The 18,531-nt window shown below is 38.6% G+C and overlaps 1 protein-coding gene across 2 annotated transcripts in view; it reads left to right on the forward strand.

Annotated features, from left to right (window-relative positions):
- LOC121348223 (collagen alpha-1(XV) chain-like) overlaps window positions 1–18,531 on the forward strand; it is a 116,277-nt gene that overhangs the window by 25,301 nt on the left and 72,445 nt on the right. For both annotated transcript variants that reach the window (XM_041427512.1, XM_041427513.1), the window contains exons 3-5: window positions 13,047–13,594; window positions 17,178–17,252; window positions 17,667–17,759. In XM_041427512.1, the coding sequence (XP_041283446.1) occupies window positions 13,047–13,594; window positions 17,178–17,252; window positions 17,667–17,759 (716 nt within the window). The remainder of the gene's footprint in view (window positions 1–13,046; window positions 13,595–17,177; window positions 17,253–17,666; window positions 17,760–18,531) is intronic.

Raw genomic sequence — 18,531 nt, forward strand, 5'->3', positions numbered from 1 at the left:
GTTCCCTTTCAGTCTGGCATAGAACCTCTACTGGGACACAGATATAGATATCTACTAAGTGGTTTTTAAAACCTGTCTTTATTTTCTGGCCTACCAGAATTCACTAGGTTACTTCAGGTCACTGCAGATGTTCAGATTCCAGATATGAGAGTGTAGCCAAATACATTAATATCTGTGTGACTTTGGCTACGTGGTCATGTAACAGAACCACAAAATTTCAGCTGCAGAAAGAGGCATCCTGTCAGATCCAAGATAAACCTCTTGGCCTGTTAAGTCTGTATAAGCCAAAATAATTTTGTGATTCTTTTCCTTTCTTCAAAATAACAGAAAAGCCCCTACATATGACCTCACAGGCTGTATCAGCTAGTTCCTTGGTGTTGCTCCAAAGCAAGCAATGCAGCTGCCAGACAGACCACTGGGAACTGACCTGGCTCACAAGGAAGCTAATCCATACGGAAAAGTTCTTGGGGATGGATCTTTCAATCTCTGCATTGCAAACTTCAATGTTCTGTTTATACCTCCTGCATTCAGCTGCCATAATCACACCAAATTGTAATTTATGTTTCTATGGAACATACTTAGCATTTTAACAAGAGGGTGATGATTAAATAAGAAAGTGATGAAATAACTGATGTATGCAAGTTTGGGTTTGCCATCAACCATGTGTTTCCACACTTGCAATTTTGGTATTGAGAGTAGCTGCTGTATTATGTAAAATTGTCATTGCTGTACTAAAAGCAACAGAACTACTATGATTCATCCCATGTGAAAATTACTTGCACTTCTTTTTTTGACTGTATGTACAGAGCTCCTGAGAGTCAAAAAAACTATTTAACAGCAATACCTTTTCCTCAGTTTTCATAACTGTTTCAGGTTTAACCTACTACAGCATGATTCTGCCATTCTTTGAATGCTTTTTATTACTGCTGAATTTTGTGCACAGAGAAGGTCAAAGCTCACTGAATGTAAACTGAAGCCCTAATGTTTAGCTTCTGGGGAATGAACCTGAACATCTTGAGGCTTTTTTTGGCAGGATTTGTGACCTATGGATGCTGGAAGAACAGATTATCTCTATGATTCCAAAGCAGTCATGTTAATTGCCACATGCCTAGAAAAGTGGTATTACTATTACTATTCAATGACTAGACTAGTTTGAAAAAAAAAAAAAAAAAAATTAAACCAAATAAGATTAATATTCTTTTCATAGACTGATAAGGGGGAGGATAGTTAGATCCTGTTCAACTTAAACTTTCTTCATATGTCTGCAAATGTAAGTGGGGAATGGGAGACAGAGAGGGGAGGTTTCAAAGGTTACTGTGACATTTTTGTTGACAGAAGAGACAGAAGACTTTGGTGCCTGTTGGCCCATACAAGCTCATTACTGCTCACAGGTCTGGCAGTATGTGCTGCATGTGCCAGAGAACAAGATTCAGCTGCGGTACGTTCTTGGAGAAAAGGGCAGCAGCACTGCCTATAAGATTTGTCATAAAGCTTGCAGTTGGAAAAATGCCTCCTGGAGCTGCAGCTCAGCAAATTGGATGGCAAGTCTTTGTCCAGTGGTTTTGCCAAGAAGCTGCTAAACAAAGAACAAAGATGAGGTGCTGTTTGACTATATAGGGAATGTTGGAGGGAGAAGGTGATTCCAGCTGATGTTGGAAGAAAAAGGAAGTGAGAGCAGACAGCTGAAAGGTCTGGAGAACTCACTGCTCGGAACATGGAAAACACAGCCTTTAGGCTGCATGATGCTATAGTTTCCACTACCTGGAGACTTCTGTTGGAGTCTGACCATCAAAAGGCATGCTTTAATTCAGACCTAATTAAAATTTTACGCAACATAGTTGTCCTATTACTAACACACAGCTGTGCTTATCATGAGTAAAATTGGTGAAACCAGAGTTTTAAAATACAAATAAGGGCTTTCAGACAGTGAAAGTGTAGAGCAAAGCATATAATCAAAGGCAAAAAATGCCAATAGCATTGTGCTTTGTTCCTTATTATGTGAGTTTCTTTTTTTGACTTTCTGAATCTTCAGTTCAAACGAGCATTAAGAAAAACACAATAAATTTTAAGAACATCACTCTTTCTTATTCTTGTCACAACACTCATGGCCTTGAGAAAGTAACCTTTGAAATTTAAGCCAAAAGAACAACATTTTGTGTCAACCAACTTTTTAAAAGCAGAAGGCCAATATGCCAACACATTCTAAATGGATTTATAAATATTGGGTGCAGATGTAAATCAGCTATATTTTCCAAGTTAGGGACAGCATGCAGTTGAGACTTCTCCGGGAAAGACTTTCAACTCTATATCAACTACAAAGACCTAAGAATTAATGCTGTATGCTACTTTTATCTCTTTCTCTATTTTCAGCTCTTGTCTCAACATTTGAGTGAACAAAAAATATAGTATTTACCAAGAATAAGACTTCATCTATTCTCTAAATACTCTGGAGGAAATGAAATTATTTTTGGCCATGCATATGTAAAACATAATATATTCTCTGTGTGATTTAAAAAAAATTATTTTTCCCCTTTGTTCATACAGCTTCAAATCCTGAATAAAATATAACAGATGTTTCAGTTATTCTAGACAGAAGCTATTGATTAATTCACATTGTATACAAGCAGTGGAGAACTCATGAGGGCAGTAAGCTGCACACACATCAGAATTAGTTTAATAATTCTGTATGATATTAAACCTGTTAAAATTAATGTGACAAAGCTGGAAAATATATTATCTTCTACTTCACTTTGAATCAGTGTTCTTAAAGTTAATTGTGGTCTGGCAATCTGGTCTCTCTGATTTAGTTGTCAGGCAGTGATCAATGATGTCACAGATAGATAACTCAAGATTTGGTACACACATGTGTGCATAAAAGATCTCATTTACATGCTAGATCCTTATTAAAACAGTGAACTGCATTGCTAAAACAATGGGGCTGTTCCAATGTTGCCACGCTGCTCCTACCATATTTCCATGGAAATACACAAGAGAAATGCAGCTTTGAATCAGGCTGAAAGGTTGTTTAATCTCTCTTAAGTTTCTCAAGCCCCTGGCTGAGACTGCATTTTGGGTCATGTGATGATAGGTAGACAAGAATGGAGTGAAAAGGGGGAGTACATGCCTGAAAATGCAGCTACACTATAAGGAAAGACTTCTGGTCATCATCGACATAGAATAACACATTTCATCTACATAGAATAATGCTATTTCATAGCGTGGTCACTTTCTGCATGATGTCTATTTGGAAAAAAGTCAGCAGTTTATTGGTGTTCCATGGTAGTGCGTTAGTGAAAATAAAAAAAATATTATAAATCCTGTTTGTAGAACTGATTGACACTTTTTGAACTATTTGACAGAGACAACAGTGAGTAGATCTGTATCTGAGGATTTTATCTGAATTTCCAGAGTTTCTGGCTGTAAAAAAGTCCCAGAAACAAGGATAATGTAATGTATGAGGCTGCGCACATTTGAAGCTGGATGAAAGTAAAGTCACTGCGCTGCGTGCTCCATCTGTATGAAGGGAGTAAGATACCTATATCCAGCATCTCATTTTTACTTCATTTGTCTTCTAAAGGCAATTTCTATATTCTTCTTAATAAAGATAGCAATTCATCTAAAAGATACTTGGCAAAATATTTGTTTATGAAGACAGGTAGCTGAAACCAGATTTGCTTAGTTGACTGTTGAATGGGACCATGTGTGAGGTCCCTAGTGGGAAATCTGTGGTTTGCAAGTAGCAAAAGTAGTTACTCCACTGAGCTGAAAAAGAGAACCCACTATATTTGTGTTTAAGAGGATATCTGTAGGCAGGTATTACAGTGATGCTTTGAGTTTAACTTGGTTTCACTAGGAAATAATGCATATGTTATTGCAGCACTTGTCTGTGCAATGATTTCTGAGTCTGCTTTGAGCCTGAACTTCTATGCACCAAATTTGACAAAGACACAGAGGCCTGATGGCCATTAAGTCCTTATAAACCTCATGGATCAGGAACAGAGTAAGGGTGGAAAACATACTTGTGTCTCCACTTAGAGAGGGACTGTTTGGAAAAACAACATATTTGCATAAGATGCCTGAAATGCTGGAAAAGCTTTAGTGAGTGCTTACCCTTTCCTGGCAACAGAATCCAATCATAATACAAAATTCTAGGAATTTATATAAAGTAATCACAGTAAAACCAGAAGGTCTTTCACTTAGGACTTTAGACAGGATTTCAACCTAGATCTTTTTGACTAGAGATGACATTTTAATGATATCTTGTTTAAAATCAATAACATTTTTTAAAACTCAGTGTTTTCACTGGGGAAGGCAAAAAACTAGGAGCATAATAAAAGCATATGTGATTTATACTAAGATATAAAAGTACTGTAACACAGCTCTTGGGAAATGAAATTCTTGGGAAAAAGGAAGACGGAAAAAGAAGGACTATGTTGGCTAGATTTTATTTCTACATTTTTACTGGTGCATTCATGCTATAAAAGCATTTAGCTGTCAGAAATATTAATGTTCAACACAAGACATACTTCTAGTATTTACTGTTCCCATATCATCTACCTCACAATCTCTTTTTAACTTCTCTGAATGCTGGCTTTTTATAAATCAAATCTATTAGCTACTAAATCCAATAGTGTAAAGAATACATGAGAATACATTTAGAAGGATAAAAAGAAATGATAAATATCAGGTCGTAAATTTAAGAACATTTATGAAAGGGATGCTCCTGGAAGACAATAGAAGTCCTCCTAAGCACTTGAAAATGAAACATTAGTAACAAAATATCAACTTCTGTTGCTTAGCATAAAAGGATGGATAGCTTAATCATCTGAGAGAGACACACTGTCCACCAGGTCTCAAAGTGCTGTGGAAGAGTCAAAGATGCATAAAATTTTTCATTACCTTACTGGGTTTATAGCCCTTAATTTTTAAAAATAAAAACCAGCAATAACATAACCCCAAAACAAGAAAGACCAAGAAAATAAGTCCAAAACATAACCTCAATTATTGCAATATTTATATTTTTCTGTTCTCACCTAGTCTGAACAGGAATGAAGTGATTTTTTACTCTCAGCTTAGCTGTGTGAGGAAGGTTTTATAATTATGTGCCTAAAGCTCTGATGCTGTGTTATAAACATATCAGCCTCTATCACACAGAGACCATGACAGACTGTAGAAGATACAAAAATATCTATCAGCACTTTGTTTCTTTCATGTTCCACTCAAAAACTCCCTGCATGCACCCTTTTCATACTGGAGATAATGCTGGTCCTTGGGTGTTCTTGGGTAGGTCTGCTCGCAAGATCAAACTGCACACAGCATACAGAGTTGGCCTGAAGGCTCACTGAACATACAGACTTTTACTGCTGTGATGAAACAGATGTCCTGACACTGGCATGGGCAAGGAGCATGACATCTGTCTTCTTACACAGGCACTGACTATGTACATGATTGTCAGGAGCAGGATTTCCTGACAGGAGAGAGCTTTCTGGGTCATTCACGGTGTCAGAGGAAAAGCAGGAAGGCATGATACTCATGGGAAACACAGGGAGAAGGCAGTGTTCAGGTCATTCAGGTGTGAGGAGCAAAGGAGCATTTCTGGCTGAAGGTTTCTAATTTTCATTGAGCAAATTGTAAATCCCACCTGTCCATATCCTTCTTATGCCCCTGTTCTATGACAGTAGTGGAGACAGGGTCTGGCAAAGACAGCAGGGGCAACTGCAGCAGCTGCTGATTAAGTGTTCTCTATCCTTGCTTCCCATTCAACCTCTTTATATGGGATGAGAATTTATATTCAGGTCAGTGTGCCAGACTATGCCTGTTTTTCCACATTTGGGCAGAGACTCTCTCTGCTGGCATGTACAACTGTTAAATCTAAGAGCTAAATCTAAATCAGCTCCCTCTGCCAGAATTTTAAAAGTGAACTGTCTTCATCATCTTAGAAATACTTTTTTTTTTTTTTTTTTTTTTTTTTTTTTTTGCAATGAAGTGTTGATCATTTTATCCCTTAAAATTCAAGATAAAAAAAGAGAGAAGGAAAGAGAAAACAAGAATGGCAATATACAATATATCCCCCACACACACAACCCCCCACAAGAAAATACACAGTAGACAATGTACTTTGTCTGATTTTCAAGGTCATTGTGAAAGAAGAAGGGTAGCATGATAATTCACATCTGCTTTGTTAGACACGTAATGGAAATTAAAACATCCTAGCTTAGATGTTGTAAAAGAGCTTGCACAGCAGACACTGACACTGGTGATTCATCAGCAATGTTCTCCTCAGCCAAAGCTCCCATCTGATTTATGAAGTGCTGTGTTGCTTCCTAGTGGTGAAATACAAAAGCTCCTGCTCTCCTGCAGTCATTAAGGGCTACTTGCCTCTAGCTGGCAGACTGCTCACTTACCATAAAGTCAGTGTCCAACCTGGTCACAGGTGCCTGCTACTGAACAGCTGCAATATTTGTTGCAGACTCTGTAATTCTTACACAGGTTAGCTTTGTTGAGTTACCTTTAGGAGTCTGGATGTCCTAGCAAGTCTGGAAATCTTTTTCCATGAGGGGCTTCTGTGTTATTTGCTTTTGCTTTTTTCACTAATGCATATGGAATACATGGAATATATGCAACTGTAAAGAAAAATGTCTTGAAATTGATGGGCCTGGTACAACCCCAAAGGATTAGCATGAAAAAAAGATCCCTTTGACAGGTAATTAAATGGCTCTAAAGGGCTCATAAGTAGAGTGTGAACCTGGCATGGTAGGAATAGAGTAAGTCCACACACGTCAGGGGGCTGCAAACTCAGAAAGAGAAAAAGGACTCTGAGGTTCCAGATAGTTTCAGTCTCTTGACATGGTTAACAGCTCACTTAGCTTTGCCTCACTACTGGAGCTGAACGGCTAAATATCTCCCACTTTTTCCTCTCGTCTGTTTGTGAGGGGGGAAGGAAAATGAATATTTACTGTATATGCTGTATTTTTTATTATCTACTGCTGTGGCTGAAGGAAACCAGTGTGTTTAAACCATAGATTTTTGTCATTCTATGACAAAAGAAGAGAAGAGTTCATTGAGTACACATAAAAAACTTAGGGTTTATGTACAAAAAAAAGGTGCCCAAAAATATGTAGAAGTTCTTCTAGTAAAACAACTGACAAAACAATAAGAAAATAGTGCAGTATTAGATTGGGGGGAAGAAAAGAAAAACAGAAAAACTGATTGTGTGGAAGACAGTATGTTGGTGGTGGTGGTGGTTAGTTTGAAAGCATTGAAATGAAATATGGTTTCACAAACAAGATAAAACGGGGACTGGGGGGAGCCCCCAAACAGTATTATAGAGATGTCTATTTAATTAACTATGTTTAAGCTCTTTCGCCCAGTAGAGGGCAGAATGACAATGACGGAAAAGCAGGAGCCGGCAGAAAGTGTTGGAAAGCGGTTTTCTCGAAGGAATGCCTGCCCTGCTCTGGCGTGTCAGTGAGTACCCCAGCTCCTGCTGGCTGCGCCTGACTTCCAGGTGTGCAACACCACCAGAAAGTGCTTCTGAGGTTTCCTGAGGCATCTGGAAGGAAATGCTTCAGTCTTTAATACCAATATATTCTATCCATGTTTTCCAACAGTGTATTAATAGCAGCTAAAAATGTGTTCAAGCAGAGCCAATGCTGTTTTTCCTGGTAGCAGCAATGATGCTGGCCTCTTCCATTTCATGCAGCACATCTGGGACTATGTTACAATATTCCCCTTCATTTTCTCTCTGCAGTACTTGATTAAACTTTATTTGGTAGGTGTGGAAATCCTTCTCTGCTTAATGATATTGCTATAAATATTTCTTGTTAGTTCAAAATAAAAGCACTTTGGCAGCAGGGAAGAAGTAATCCTCTTACTGCAGATCGTAACTGCACTCTGTATAAAACAATGTTCTGTTACAGTTACAGCATCTCGTTGAATGCAGAGTAGAGACAGCATGGGCACTGCACCACTGAGACAGAGATGGTTTATTCATGCTGCTGGAAAGGGAGCTTACAACCTGGAGTTATGATTATTTGGATGGCAAGAGGACAGGGAAGCAAGGTCACCTTTGCTCAAGTTTATACACAGAGAAGTGCCTGATCTTGGCTGCTCTGAGCCTGGTTTAGTTATTAAACCTCAGTAAAATACTGCTTTTATCTCATTTCCTTAAAAGAACATGGAAAGGAGCTGCTAGCAAGGTCATGCAGCAGTGGACAGCAGTGAAATGAGCTGCTCTTGCACAGGACGAGAGTCAACGACCATGGAGTGAATGGAGCTTTACAGGCATGGGCCAGGAGCAGCTCCAATAAAAGTGTCTGAAGAGGAACAGGGGGAAACACTGGGTGAAGTTAAGGTAGAAACAAAGGGAAAATAATAATAATTTAATTCAAAAGCCAGCGCCCATCCCACTCCCATCTGTGGGGAGCCACCCAAGCCCTCCCTTGAGTGAGTTAAAACCAGCTGTCATAGTCTTAGCAACGGGGTGGTTGACTTCTTATATTTAGCAAATAGCAACATACTTGAGCATGTTATTCTGACCCTTATGTACCCATCATGATTCATTAACCTGGAGCAGAATTGGGCTAAAGGTGGCAGCTGATTTACTTGAATAATTGTTAACAGGCATTTCTAGCTGAAAACATAATAGAAAACCTAAATGGGACAATCCTTAAAATATCAGCTGAATGAACATTACTGCTAAAGTGTAAGTGGTTGAGGCCAAACACAACAAACATCTGTAACTTCAGTCTTTGTATTCCTGTAGTTGAGATAGTCCAGCTCAAGCACCATCTCACAGCGAGGCAGGCAACAGCAGTGTGTTTGTCTTGCAGCATTGTGATTTGGGTTGGTCTGACTGCACCATTGCCAATCATCTTCTTTTGCTCAAAGGACTTGTCAATACTTCTTTTTTTTCCAGACTTGGAACATTGGAACTGCATATTTTAAAATTAGGCTGAGATAGGTAATTCTGTCTATGTCAGAGGTGAGGGTCTTGCCTTTGAACTCTGCTTCTATTTTCTAGTGGTGAAACCATGAATAAAAGTAGACTGACAGTGTCCTCATCTGTAACCCTGTAACCTTTGACTCCGTTGTAGTAGAGTTTCCCAAAGTCTGTGTGACAGTATGCTTTATACCACCTTTGAAGTTAGGTTGTGTTGAAGTGTGGTGTACCAGCTAGAAACAGGGACTGTGGGTATTCTAAGTTTTATATGAGCTCTTGTAGACAACGGGAAACACAAATACCCCACTCCCAGTGAATAATCTCATGTTTTAAATTACTATTTGTAAGAAAATTCTGGGTTCTAGTAATATTCCTAGAGTAGCTTTTAATGTAGCATCCTGATAGCATCTTCTCTGGAGAAGAGAAATCTTTCAGGAGACTTTATAGCAAGTTCCAGTACCTAAACGGGACTACAGGAGAGCTGGAGGGGGACTTTTCCCAAGGGCATGTAGTGGTCAGACACATAAACTGAAGGGTAGGCTTAGATTAGATATTAGGAAGACATTCCTTACTTACAAGTGTGGTGAGGGACTGGCACAGGTTGCCCAGAGAAGCCTTGGATGCCCCATCCCTGGAAGTGTTCAAGGTCAGGTTGGATGGCGCTCTGAACAACCTGGTCCAGTGAAAGGTGTCCATGCCCATGGCAGAGGGGCTGGAAATACTTGACTTTGAAGGTCCTTTCCAACCCAAAGGATTCTATGATTCTATTATACAGCTTGATCACTCAAGGGTTTTGCATCAGGTCTAGCATTGGGGCTACCCTGCTCCATGAGGGAAAACATGAGGAGGAGGCAGGATGACATAACACATGTGCACAGTCCAGAGACAGTGCTGTGGGTGCCAGAAACTGCATCTGAAAGTAGGCTCCTAACCAAAAAGTCACAGTGTAATATGTTAAATTATATTAATGTAGACCTTTCTCTGTCTTCATTCCCTTTTATAACACATAAATATTGTGTTTGTGCCTTAACATCTAAACAAATGTAATAGCGTCCAAGCAGGTGGGGTTTTTTTCTCTCTTGATCCCTTGTAAGCAGTAAAAAAGCATTTTGGACCCCACAGATTTGAAATTCCACCCTGCCGAAGTAATTACATCAAAAAATTGGAGTAGAAGAAAAAAGCCCAACAACCTAACCCCTACTATTGTAGTCTGAAGTCTTGAAACACTCCATATACTAACTTACCAGATGATTTTTACTACACATTGCTGCTTCTCCAACAGTCCCTGAAGCTACTCAGTGGGAATGGCCAGCTCTCAGCAAATTCCATAACAATTCCAGCTGTACATATAGTAATAAATAGGAACAAATGCAAAGTACAGCACAGCTCATAGCTCTAAATTATAAAAGTACCATCCCAATTTATGGGGTTATACTTGTTGAGCTAAAGTATAGCTAGTGTTAAAGCTGCTTTTGTACTACAGCTTCCAGTGCCCCAGGTCTAGGAAGCATGGATATAAATGGGATGAATTCTCTGTGCTCCCCAGTATCCAGTGCCTTAGTAGTGTTTGAAACAAAACTATTCTGATGGAACATAGTTCTCTGTTTGCTTACAGGTACTTTAAATAGCATAGCATTTACCTGTTTATGTAAGGGAATAAGAGAGTATTTTCATTCTAACATTAATAAATGGAGCATTAGGGACACATTAATTTTGTCAGACATAATTGAAAACCTGTGGCTGTAGGTCCAAATTCTGCTTTTAACTGTATCTCTAGGTCCTCATAAATCCATTAAGAGCTGGATACGAGCTGTAAGTATGGGATTTGGCTGGACACTTCTTGTTCCGTTTTGGTTTTCTGCAGGAGATAGGTGCAAGTTCTACCCCAACCTCACTGAAGTGCAGACTCTTCCTGGGCCTTCTGACTTATTTTGCTCAAATGAAAGTCCTGACTCTTTGCTGCCTTTGCTGCCACCTTGTGCAAACATGTTTTGTTTATCTCAGAGGCTAAAGGAGCTCATGCTTGGGGCTCTGTCTGTTGCTGTTGGGTAAGTGACTGGGAAACTGCAACTAGACTGCAGCTTCACACATTGTGTGGGGAGAATGAATGGCTCCTTTCCACTCACCAATCTTTCCTTGAGAATGGGAAATGTGAAAACTACAGCTGTATTTATTAATTCCGCTCCTAGAATGCATCCTGCTGTCCAAGCCTGATTGCTGAACATCTTAGATATTGCCCATCTCCTTTCTTGGTCACTTTACCATGATTCTTTGGATGTAGCTTTGGTATCAGTGTACAATTCCTATATTATCCCTCAAGATCACTATTTTCCTTACCTTCTTACCCTTGTGTAATGGCTTATGTATTTTGTTTATAGAGCAGGTTTCTTTATGTGTTTGTATGTGTGAATAGAAAATGAAATCATGAAAACATGAAACAATATTAGACTCACAATCAAAAATTTGCTAGTTGTGTTTGGCCAGAAAATAAGTATATCCGCTTTTTAAGCTGTTGGGAAGGGGGGAAACAAATCTTATCTGGCAAAGCATTTAAAAGTGCCAAAGGGATTTGGTTTCTGGATGAGGAGCTAGTTTTTCTAAACAAAACATCTATACTTTCAAAATATTTTGGGGCAATTGTTTCTGTATGAAGCACATCAGCCTTTTTTTTCAGTTAATAAGCTCCCCTTGGAAGTGTTCAAAAGGTGTGTAGATGTGGCAGTTGTGGACACAATTTAGTGGTGAATACAGTAGGGATGGGTTAACATTTGGACTCAATGATCTTGGAGGTCTATTCCAATTTTTTTGATTCTATGATTATAAAGTACAGCGAATAAGATAGATTAGGATTTATTTCAACTGTGCTATAGCATCTTTGGCACAGGAAGAACACTTTACAATTTCTTTGCAAAGCCACACTAGTACAATGGAAGAATTTTGCCATGCATATGCCAGGTTGGTACTGCATATGAGCAGTGAATAACAAAAGTATATTGCAACTCAATAAACTTTCTGGCTCTTCTTTAGAAGCAGCTTACCAGTTTACAGAGTGACGAGTAATATTCTTTTATTTTGCCTGATTTTAATCAGGTATTTCAAACAGTTTTTCAGTTCATTTTGCTTGTGGTATTCAGATGGACTGTTATACCTTTTCCATTAATTATCCTTTTGGATTTATTCAGCCTACAAAGATGTTACAGTCACAGGTAAGTGAATAAATTTAAAAATTGAAAGAGGATTTCTGTATAGATTCAGATCTGAATTGGTCATTATTATTAAAAATATTATCTTTTCTTGCTTGCTTTTACTTCTTAGAAGAAGAAAATTGGTAGTTGTGTTTCTGGTATGTTGCTAGAATGTGTCTCCCCAAGGTTCTAGTTAAAATTGGGTGCAGATACTTAGCTATTGCCATTGCTCCTTCATTAACTGGTAGGAGTAGTCACTCTGGGCATGTTTGACAGAGGTACATAATTCTGCCTTTTTGCCAAAGCATAAATACTCTGTTTTCAAAACTGAGTTTTGGTTGCTGAACAGTATTTGTTATGTATGCAGTGCAATTTAGGAGATAAATGTGAAAATAGGGCATAAATAAAATCTAACCTTTGTTGTAGACATAGGTAACTGCAAGGGATAAAACAAACCCACTGTAAATTTTATCCTGTTTTGTGAAACTGTGCCATGCTGTTTGTAGGGAAATATTGCTGGTTTTTTGAGAAAAAATGATCTTGATATATTTAAGAAATCAAATGTTGCTCGTTTTCCACTGAATTCACTATGCAAGCACAATCAGCATTTTTTGCAGTTTATGGACAGCTGAAGTAAATATGTGTTGCAGGAAATACTTGTTGCCATTCAATTTCACCAAATGTTTACATGTGCCTTCCTTTAGAATACGAGTAATCTCCGTTAGTCAAAGGACAAATAATGACGTGTGTACATAGCTAGATGTGTTTAAGCACTACCTGGACTGTGGCCTGATGTATCAGAAGTATGTCCCTGGTATATAACAACACTGCATTTCAGTTTTCCAGGCCTTTCTTAAATCATGTAAATCAAATGGGCTGCGTACCTCAAGGACAAATAACACATTTTTTCTCATCAACAGAACGAGGCTCGAAAGGACACCTTGACCTCACAGAGTTAATAGGAGTCCCTCTTCCTCCTTCGGTTTACTTTGTCACGGGCTATGGAGGGTTCCCAGCTTACAGCTTTGGTCCAGATTCCAACATCGGCCGGCTGACCAGTGCTATCATACCATCGCCCTTCTATAGAGATTTTGCTATCATGGTTACCGTGAAACCAAACAGTGATCGTGGAGGAGTGCTCTTTGCAATAACAGATGCCTTCCAGAAAACAATCTACCTAGGACTGAGGATTTCACCAGTTGATGACAGCACCCAGAGAATAATCATGTACTACACAGAGCCTGGATCCCATATCTCCCGAGAGGCTGCTTCCTTTAAAGTGCCAGTGATGACTAACAGGTGGAATAAATTTACAGTGACTGTTGAGGGAAATGATATTACTTTGTTCATGGACTGTGAAGAGTTTCAGAGGCTACAGTTTCAAAGGCCTGCTCGAACCTTGGTATTTGAATCTGGCTCTGGCATATTTGTTGGTAATGCAGGAGCCACAGGACTGGAAAAGTTCACAGTAAGTGCTTCTGATAAATTTACATGCCTCAGTGTTTAATGCATGTACTCCCTACCCAAGAAGTCCTGCTTGATGTGGTTATATCCCAAGTGAGGGTCAAATCATATAGCTTGTATTTTCCATACCTAGCTAGGGTTTGGACGGCGAAGTTATATATCCTCTGGTTTAATATACAAATGTTCTGAGAGCCTCAGAATTTTATAAATAGTCCAGATATTATGCCAAATCTTCAATTTGAATATTAGAAATTTCAAAGTAAATATGTCACGTAATTTTTTATGGCCTTTCTAAGGGCAGAATTCAGAGAATTAATTTTCTAAATTTCTGAGAATACTTTACTATTAAGCCAATGCTTTAAATTCTTATTAGTTAGGTATTCATATTCAACATCAGAAGGAGAATGATGTCATCAAAGGTAAAGATAGTTGGAAGATAAAGGTGTATTCTTACAATTTATTTGCTGTTTGAAGGTTACCAGGTGCTTTAGGAAATAGAATGTACCAAAACCACTACTACAAGGCTCCCAAGCCATCTTAGCTTGAGTGCAAGCGTCCCCTCTGCTGCATCCTGATTGAAATTCTCAGTCACTGAGTGCAGACACTGTGTGTGAGATCAACTCTGTCAAATGGAAAGGAAAATGTCATGCTTTGTCTGTCCTATTTTTGTATTTCCTGTACTTCAGAACTTGTACTGTGTTTTGAGAGATTAATGTCTCCTCTAAATTAGTCAAGCAGCAGAACAAAACAGAGTGGATCCTTTTCTTTAGGGAATGAAAATGTTCTTTCCAAAATGCAGGCATACTGGCAGGTTGTGAGCTCCACCTGGTAAGCAGCAAGTTTAATCTACTTTTATAATTTGTCTGACTAGTCTAAGTACCTAGAATCACAGAACTATATGGATTAGCAGGAAATAAAGGATGGAAAGTGATATGTAGGAAAACTGCATGTTGGTGCTACCTTTCTTAGGCAAATAGGAGGCAAATAGGCAAATAGGAGTATTGTGAATGCCTGATCACTAAGTAGGATTGAGAAACATTCAAGAAAAGGAAACCGCTTTGGTATCTGTCTTGGTTTGAAAAAGACAGGTGTCTGCTAAGGAAGGCAGGAGCCTCCCCTGAAATGAAAAATGTAAACTCCCTCCCCCCAGATTGTAATAATTTTGAAATTAAAGGGGGACTCTCAGGCAAAGATGTGGGAGCAGGAATAACAGTTCTTTATTAGGGAAGAAAATAAAAATAAAATAAAAAATGCAGTAATACAAAACACCACTGACAGAGTCAGAATACGACCTGCATACTGTTGGTCAGGGTGTTGGTAGCAACCTGATTGAATGGTGGCTGCAGTCCTCCTGCAGTGACAGATGTGGTTCCATTGAAGCAGTGATCCTGTAGAAGGGTGTAGTTTTCCTCTGAAGATCTGGTGGTGGGCCTGGTCTTCCTCTGAGGATCCAGTGGAGAAGACAGCTGCTCCTCTAGGAATCCAGTGGAAAAGACTGACTCTGGTGTTTCAAATGTCTGATTATATCCAGTTAGGAATGCTTGGCTCCTCCCCCTGGGCAAAGCATCTCACAAAAGAATGATGTAATTTTTATCACTCATGCAGTGACATTCAATGGCCCATTAACAGAAGGTATTTCCTGCAGGGAGAATTGGTTTGTGGAAGAGATAAAGAAAAACTACCCAATTAACAGAACGTAACTGCTGCACCTCTAGCAGATGGTAATAGAATACACACCCCCACCCACATCTTGCAACCCAGGACATTATCCCACCTGGAAAACACATGTGATGATCATTTGAGATGATCACCAATAAATCTGTAAATATGATGACAGAAATGCATGGTGGATGACAGTGTAATGCATTTCCACAGAAACAGGATGTTCTGTATGCTACATTGAGTACATAAATTCCAGCCAATACTCTGAGTGCTTCATTAGCACTAATTGTGACTTGCAGTCTAGGTTCCCGTGCCTTTATTTCTTCTTGCATCATATGTCACAATTGCTTTTGAGCAGAAAAACTAAATGCTTGAACCTCACTCAAACTCTGTTTCTATGCCAAGAACTGTTTACATTAATTGCCCAAAACAGAAACAGATCATAGCAGATTGTGCAAATGAATAGATGTCAAGTGCTGGTTTGCTCTGGCTAATGGGAATTCATGTGACTAAGGCTGTGGTTGTCAGACACAAAAGGACATAACTATCATCAGTTTTATTGAAACCAAAGGCAAATCTAGCCCTGACGCTTGTAAAGAAAGGTAGAAACCAGACAACAGCCAAGTATAGCTGAATCTGTGATGATGCCAGATGCTGCGAACTGGTTTTCACAGAGAAGGCAGCAGCAGCTATAAAACCCAGAGAGGGAGTACATATCACATACCTACCACCCCTATCATGCAGACTGGTCCATGATTTTCCTGGCTGGAGGAATTGGCTAGCAGTAACACTTGGGAAACATTAGAGCTCTCCATTTTGCTTTCTTTATCATCCAGGACCACAGATTAAAGCAAGAGGAGAAAAAATGTGTTCTCCAAATGTGATTCACTTTTACTGTGAAAAAAAAGACCACTTACAGGAGACTGCTTAGTTCGTTGTGCCTCCTTTCATGTATGATTTTTCAGTGAACTGTTCAGTCAGTCTGACATCATTCAATATCTGAGTTGCCCATTAAGTTTTGAGAGAAATAGGATGTTGAGATTACAGAGCTATTGCCTCAGAAGTCCAGCAAACTCAGGAGGCACCAAGTGTATGAGTTTCATAGTCTTCAAAGGCAGATAAATTAGAGGATTTTTAAAGATAAAATCAAAAATTTTATTCTTTTCTAAAATATTCTAGGTTGTGTGTTATATGTAAACAGGTTCTCAACTTGAATACCTATCTTTTTGCCTTATTGTGCATCATGTCTAACTCTGTGAGATCTTGTAATAAGGAAACATCCCCCACATTTCTTAAAGCACTTCGAGTCTTTGCAGAAATAATAGTTAAATGTTTTAAATGAAATTTTTACTGCTCCTTCAGCATGTCAGACTGAGAAGTACAGTTTATGACTCTGAAAAAAACCCCCATTTATTATCAGAAAATCCATCTCCTTTATTTATTTTCTGGAAAGTTTTAAACTGGTTTCTTTCTGACTCAGTTCATCACTTATTGGTATGCCCTTCCCATCCTTTTTCTCCATTTTTAGGGTTTTCACATGCCACTTCTGGAGCTGCAATGCACTTCTTACCTAAAAAACCCAGAGTTTTTTGTAGCATGTATGACATAACCCAGGACTAGATTCTTCAGCTGGGGCACTAACAATGCAGTGTGATGATCATGTCACTGGGACATGACAGTCATTATATTCTGGCAGCTTCCATTTGCTCTACATTTTGCAAAAGAAAAATTTGTGAACATATTTATGTCTTAAATTTGGATTACTACCATGAAATTTTAAACTTTAGACCATTTTCCAAGTAAACCAGAACACAATTTGGGGTATTTTGCTGCTTTGTTTAATTCCCACCCCTCCACCCTTGTTCCCATTCACATATGCTACTTGAAATATTACATCCTTGAAATGTTTTTGATGTTCCATGTAGGGCTCGATTCAACATCTGACAATCAAATCTGACTCAAGGGCTACTGAAGATCATTGTGAAGATGATGACCCTTATGTAAGTATTCTTACAAACACTACCTCAATGCCTCAGAGATTTCAAAGTAAATTTCTGTTTGACATCTTTCATAATGCTAAATTTGGATTTTTTTTCTTGGAAACATTGTATCATACTTAATCTGTGGGGTGGATTTTGTTTCCTGTACAACCCTCAAAGCTATTTTTTCAAAAAGTATCATTTTGTTTTATCTAAAAGAGCTTTCAGGAAATAAACTATGGCTTTTATTTTTCTGAAGGGTCATTCTCATGGAATGCTGTAAGTACTGAAAAAAGTTAATATCATAATGACACTGAGGCTTCACCAGGCAAAAAAGGGGCATTTTTCTGCATTTAAATAAGCCTGTTCCTTGGAGATCATGCTTTTGTCCCTGACTTTTATGAACTTCCTCCTCAATAATTGGGTTTTGCACAGGCTTCAGGGGACAGCAGTGGCAATGGCAGCATTCAAGAACATGACAGTTCTGAGGCACAAGAAGCCCTTGCACCTTCTCGTCTTCCCATAAGGGTAAATTTATTTATCTACTTTAAAATTCTGTTTTAATATTACTCTTTTAAAGGGTGGGGTCTGGATTTGATGAATAGCTTTCATATTTGGCAGCTTCCAAAGGCTCCCATGAGAACAACGTGCACCCATCCATGAGAATGGCACAGTGCCAGATAAAAAATCCGGTATATTTGATAACAAACAACAATCAGATTTTGGAAAGAGATCACAAGGTCTTTGGAAGAGTATAATACAAGATTGGGAAAATATATATGACACTTCCTGGGAGCACTCTTACTCTGCACCAATTTTTATCTCAGGAAATGTTTGCACCAAGACTATATGTGGTTAGTAGGACTCAGCTGAGTTATTCATCCTCAAATTTCTTGCTTTGTTGTTTGGGATTTTTTAACACATGAGAATTTTATCACATTCTGATTCCTGCTGCAGAATTTCTTAGCTAATTTAATGACATGTTTTGTGAAGGACATGCACCTTTTTGTTGCCCTTCTGAACATGCTCACCGCGGCTCTCATTTGGTGGCTAATTTACTGGATAATAGAGTAAACAGCTGTTTCTTACTATTTTTAGAGATTTCCAACACATTTTGTCCTTCTCACTTTTTGTACCAGGTTTAAATATTCCAGGGCATTCCTCACAATGAAGCTTTCCCTGCTGTTTGTGTCAAACATTCTTTTTTTTTTTTTAATACAAGTTCTCATTGGTTCCTTTAGAGAAAATCAGTTGTTTTCTGAGAAATGACTTCATAGAAACGATGCTCACATTTGTCTGA

The sequence above is a fragment of the Onychostruthus taczanowskii genome, unplaced genomic scaffold (assembly GCF_017590055.1).
Source record: "Onychostruthus taczanowskii isolate IOZ18803 unplaced genomic scaffold, ASM1759005v1 scaffold115, whole genome shotgun sequence".
Classification (NCBI taxonomy): Eukaryota; Metazoa; Chordata; class Aves; order Passeriformes; family Passeridae; genus Onychostruthus; species Onychostruthus taczanowskii.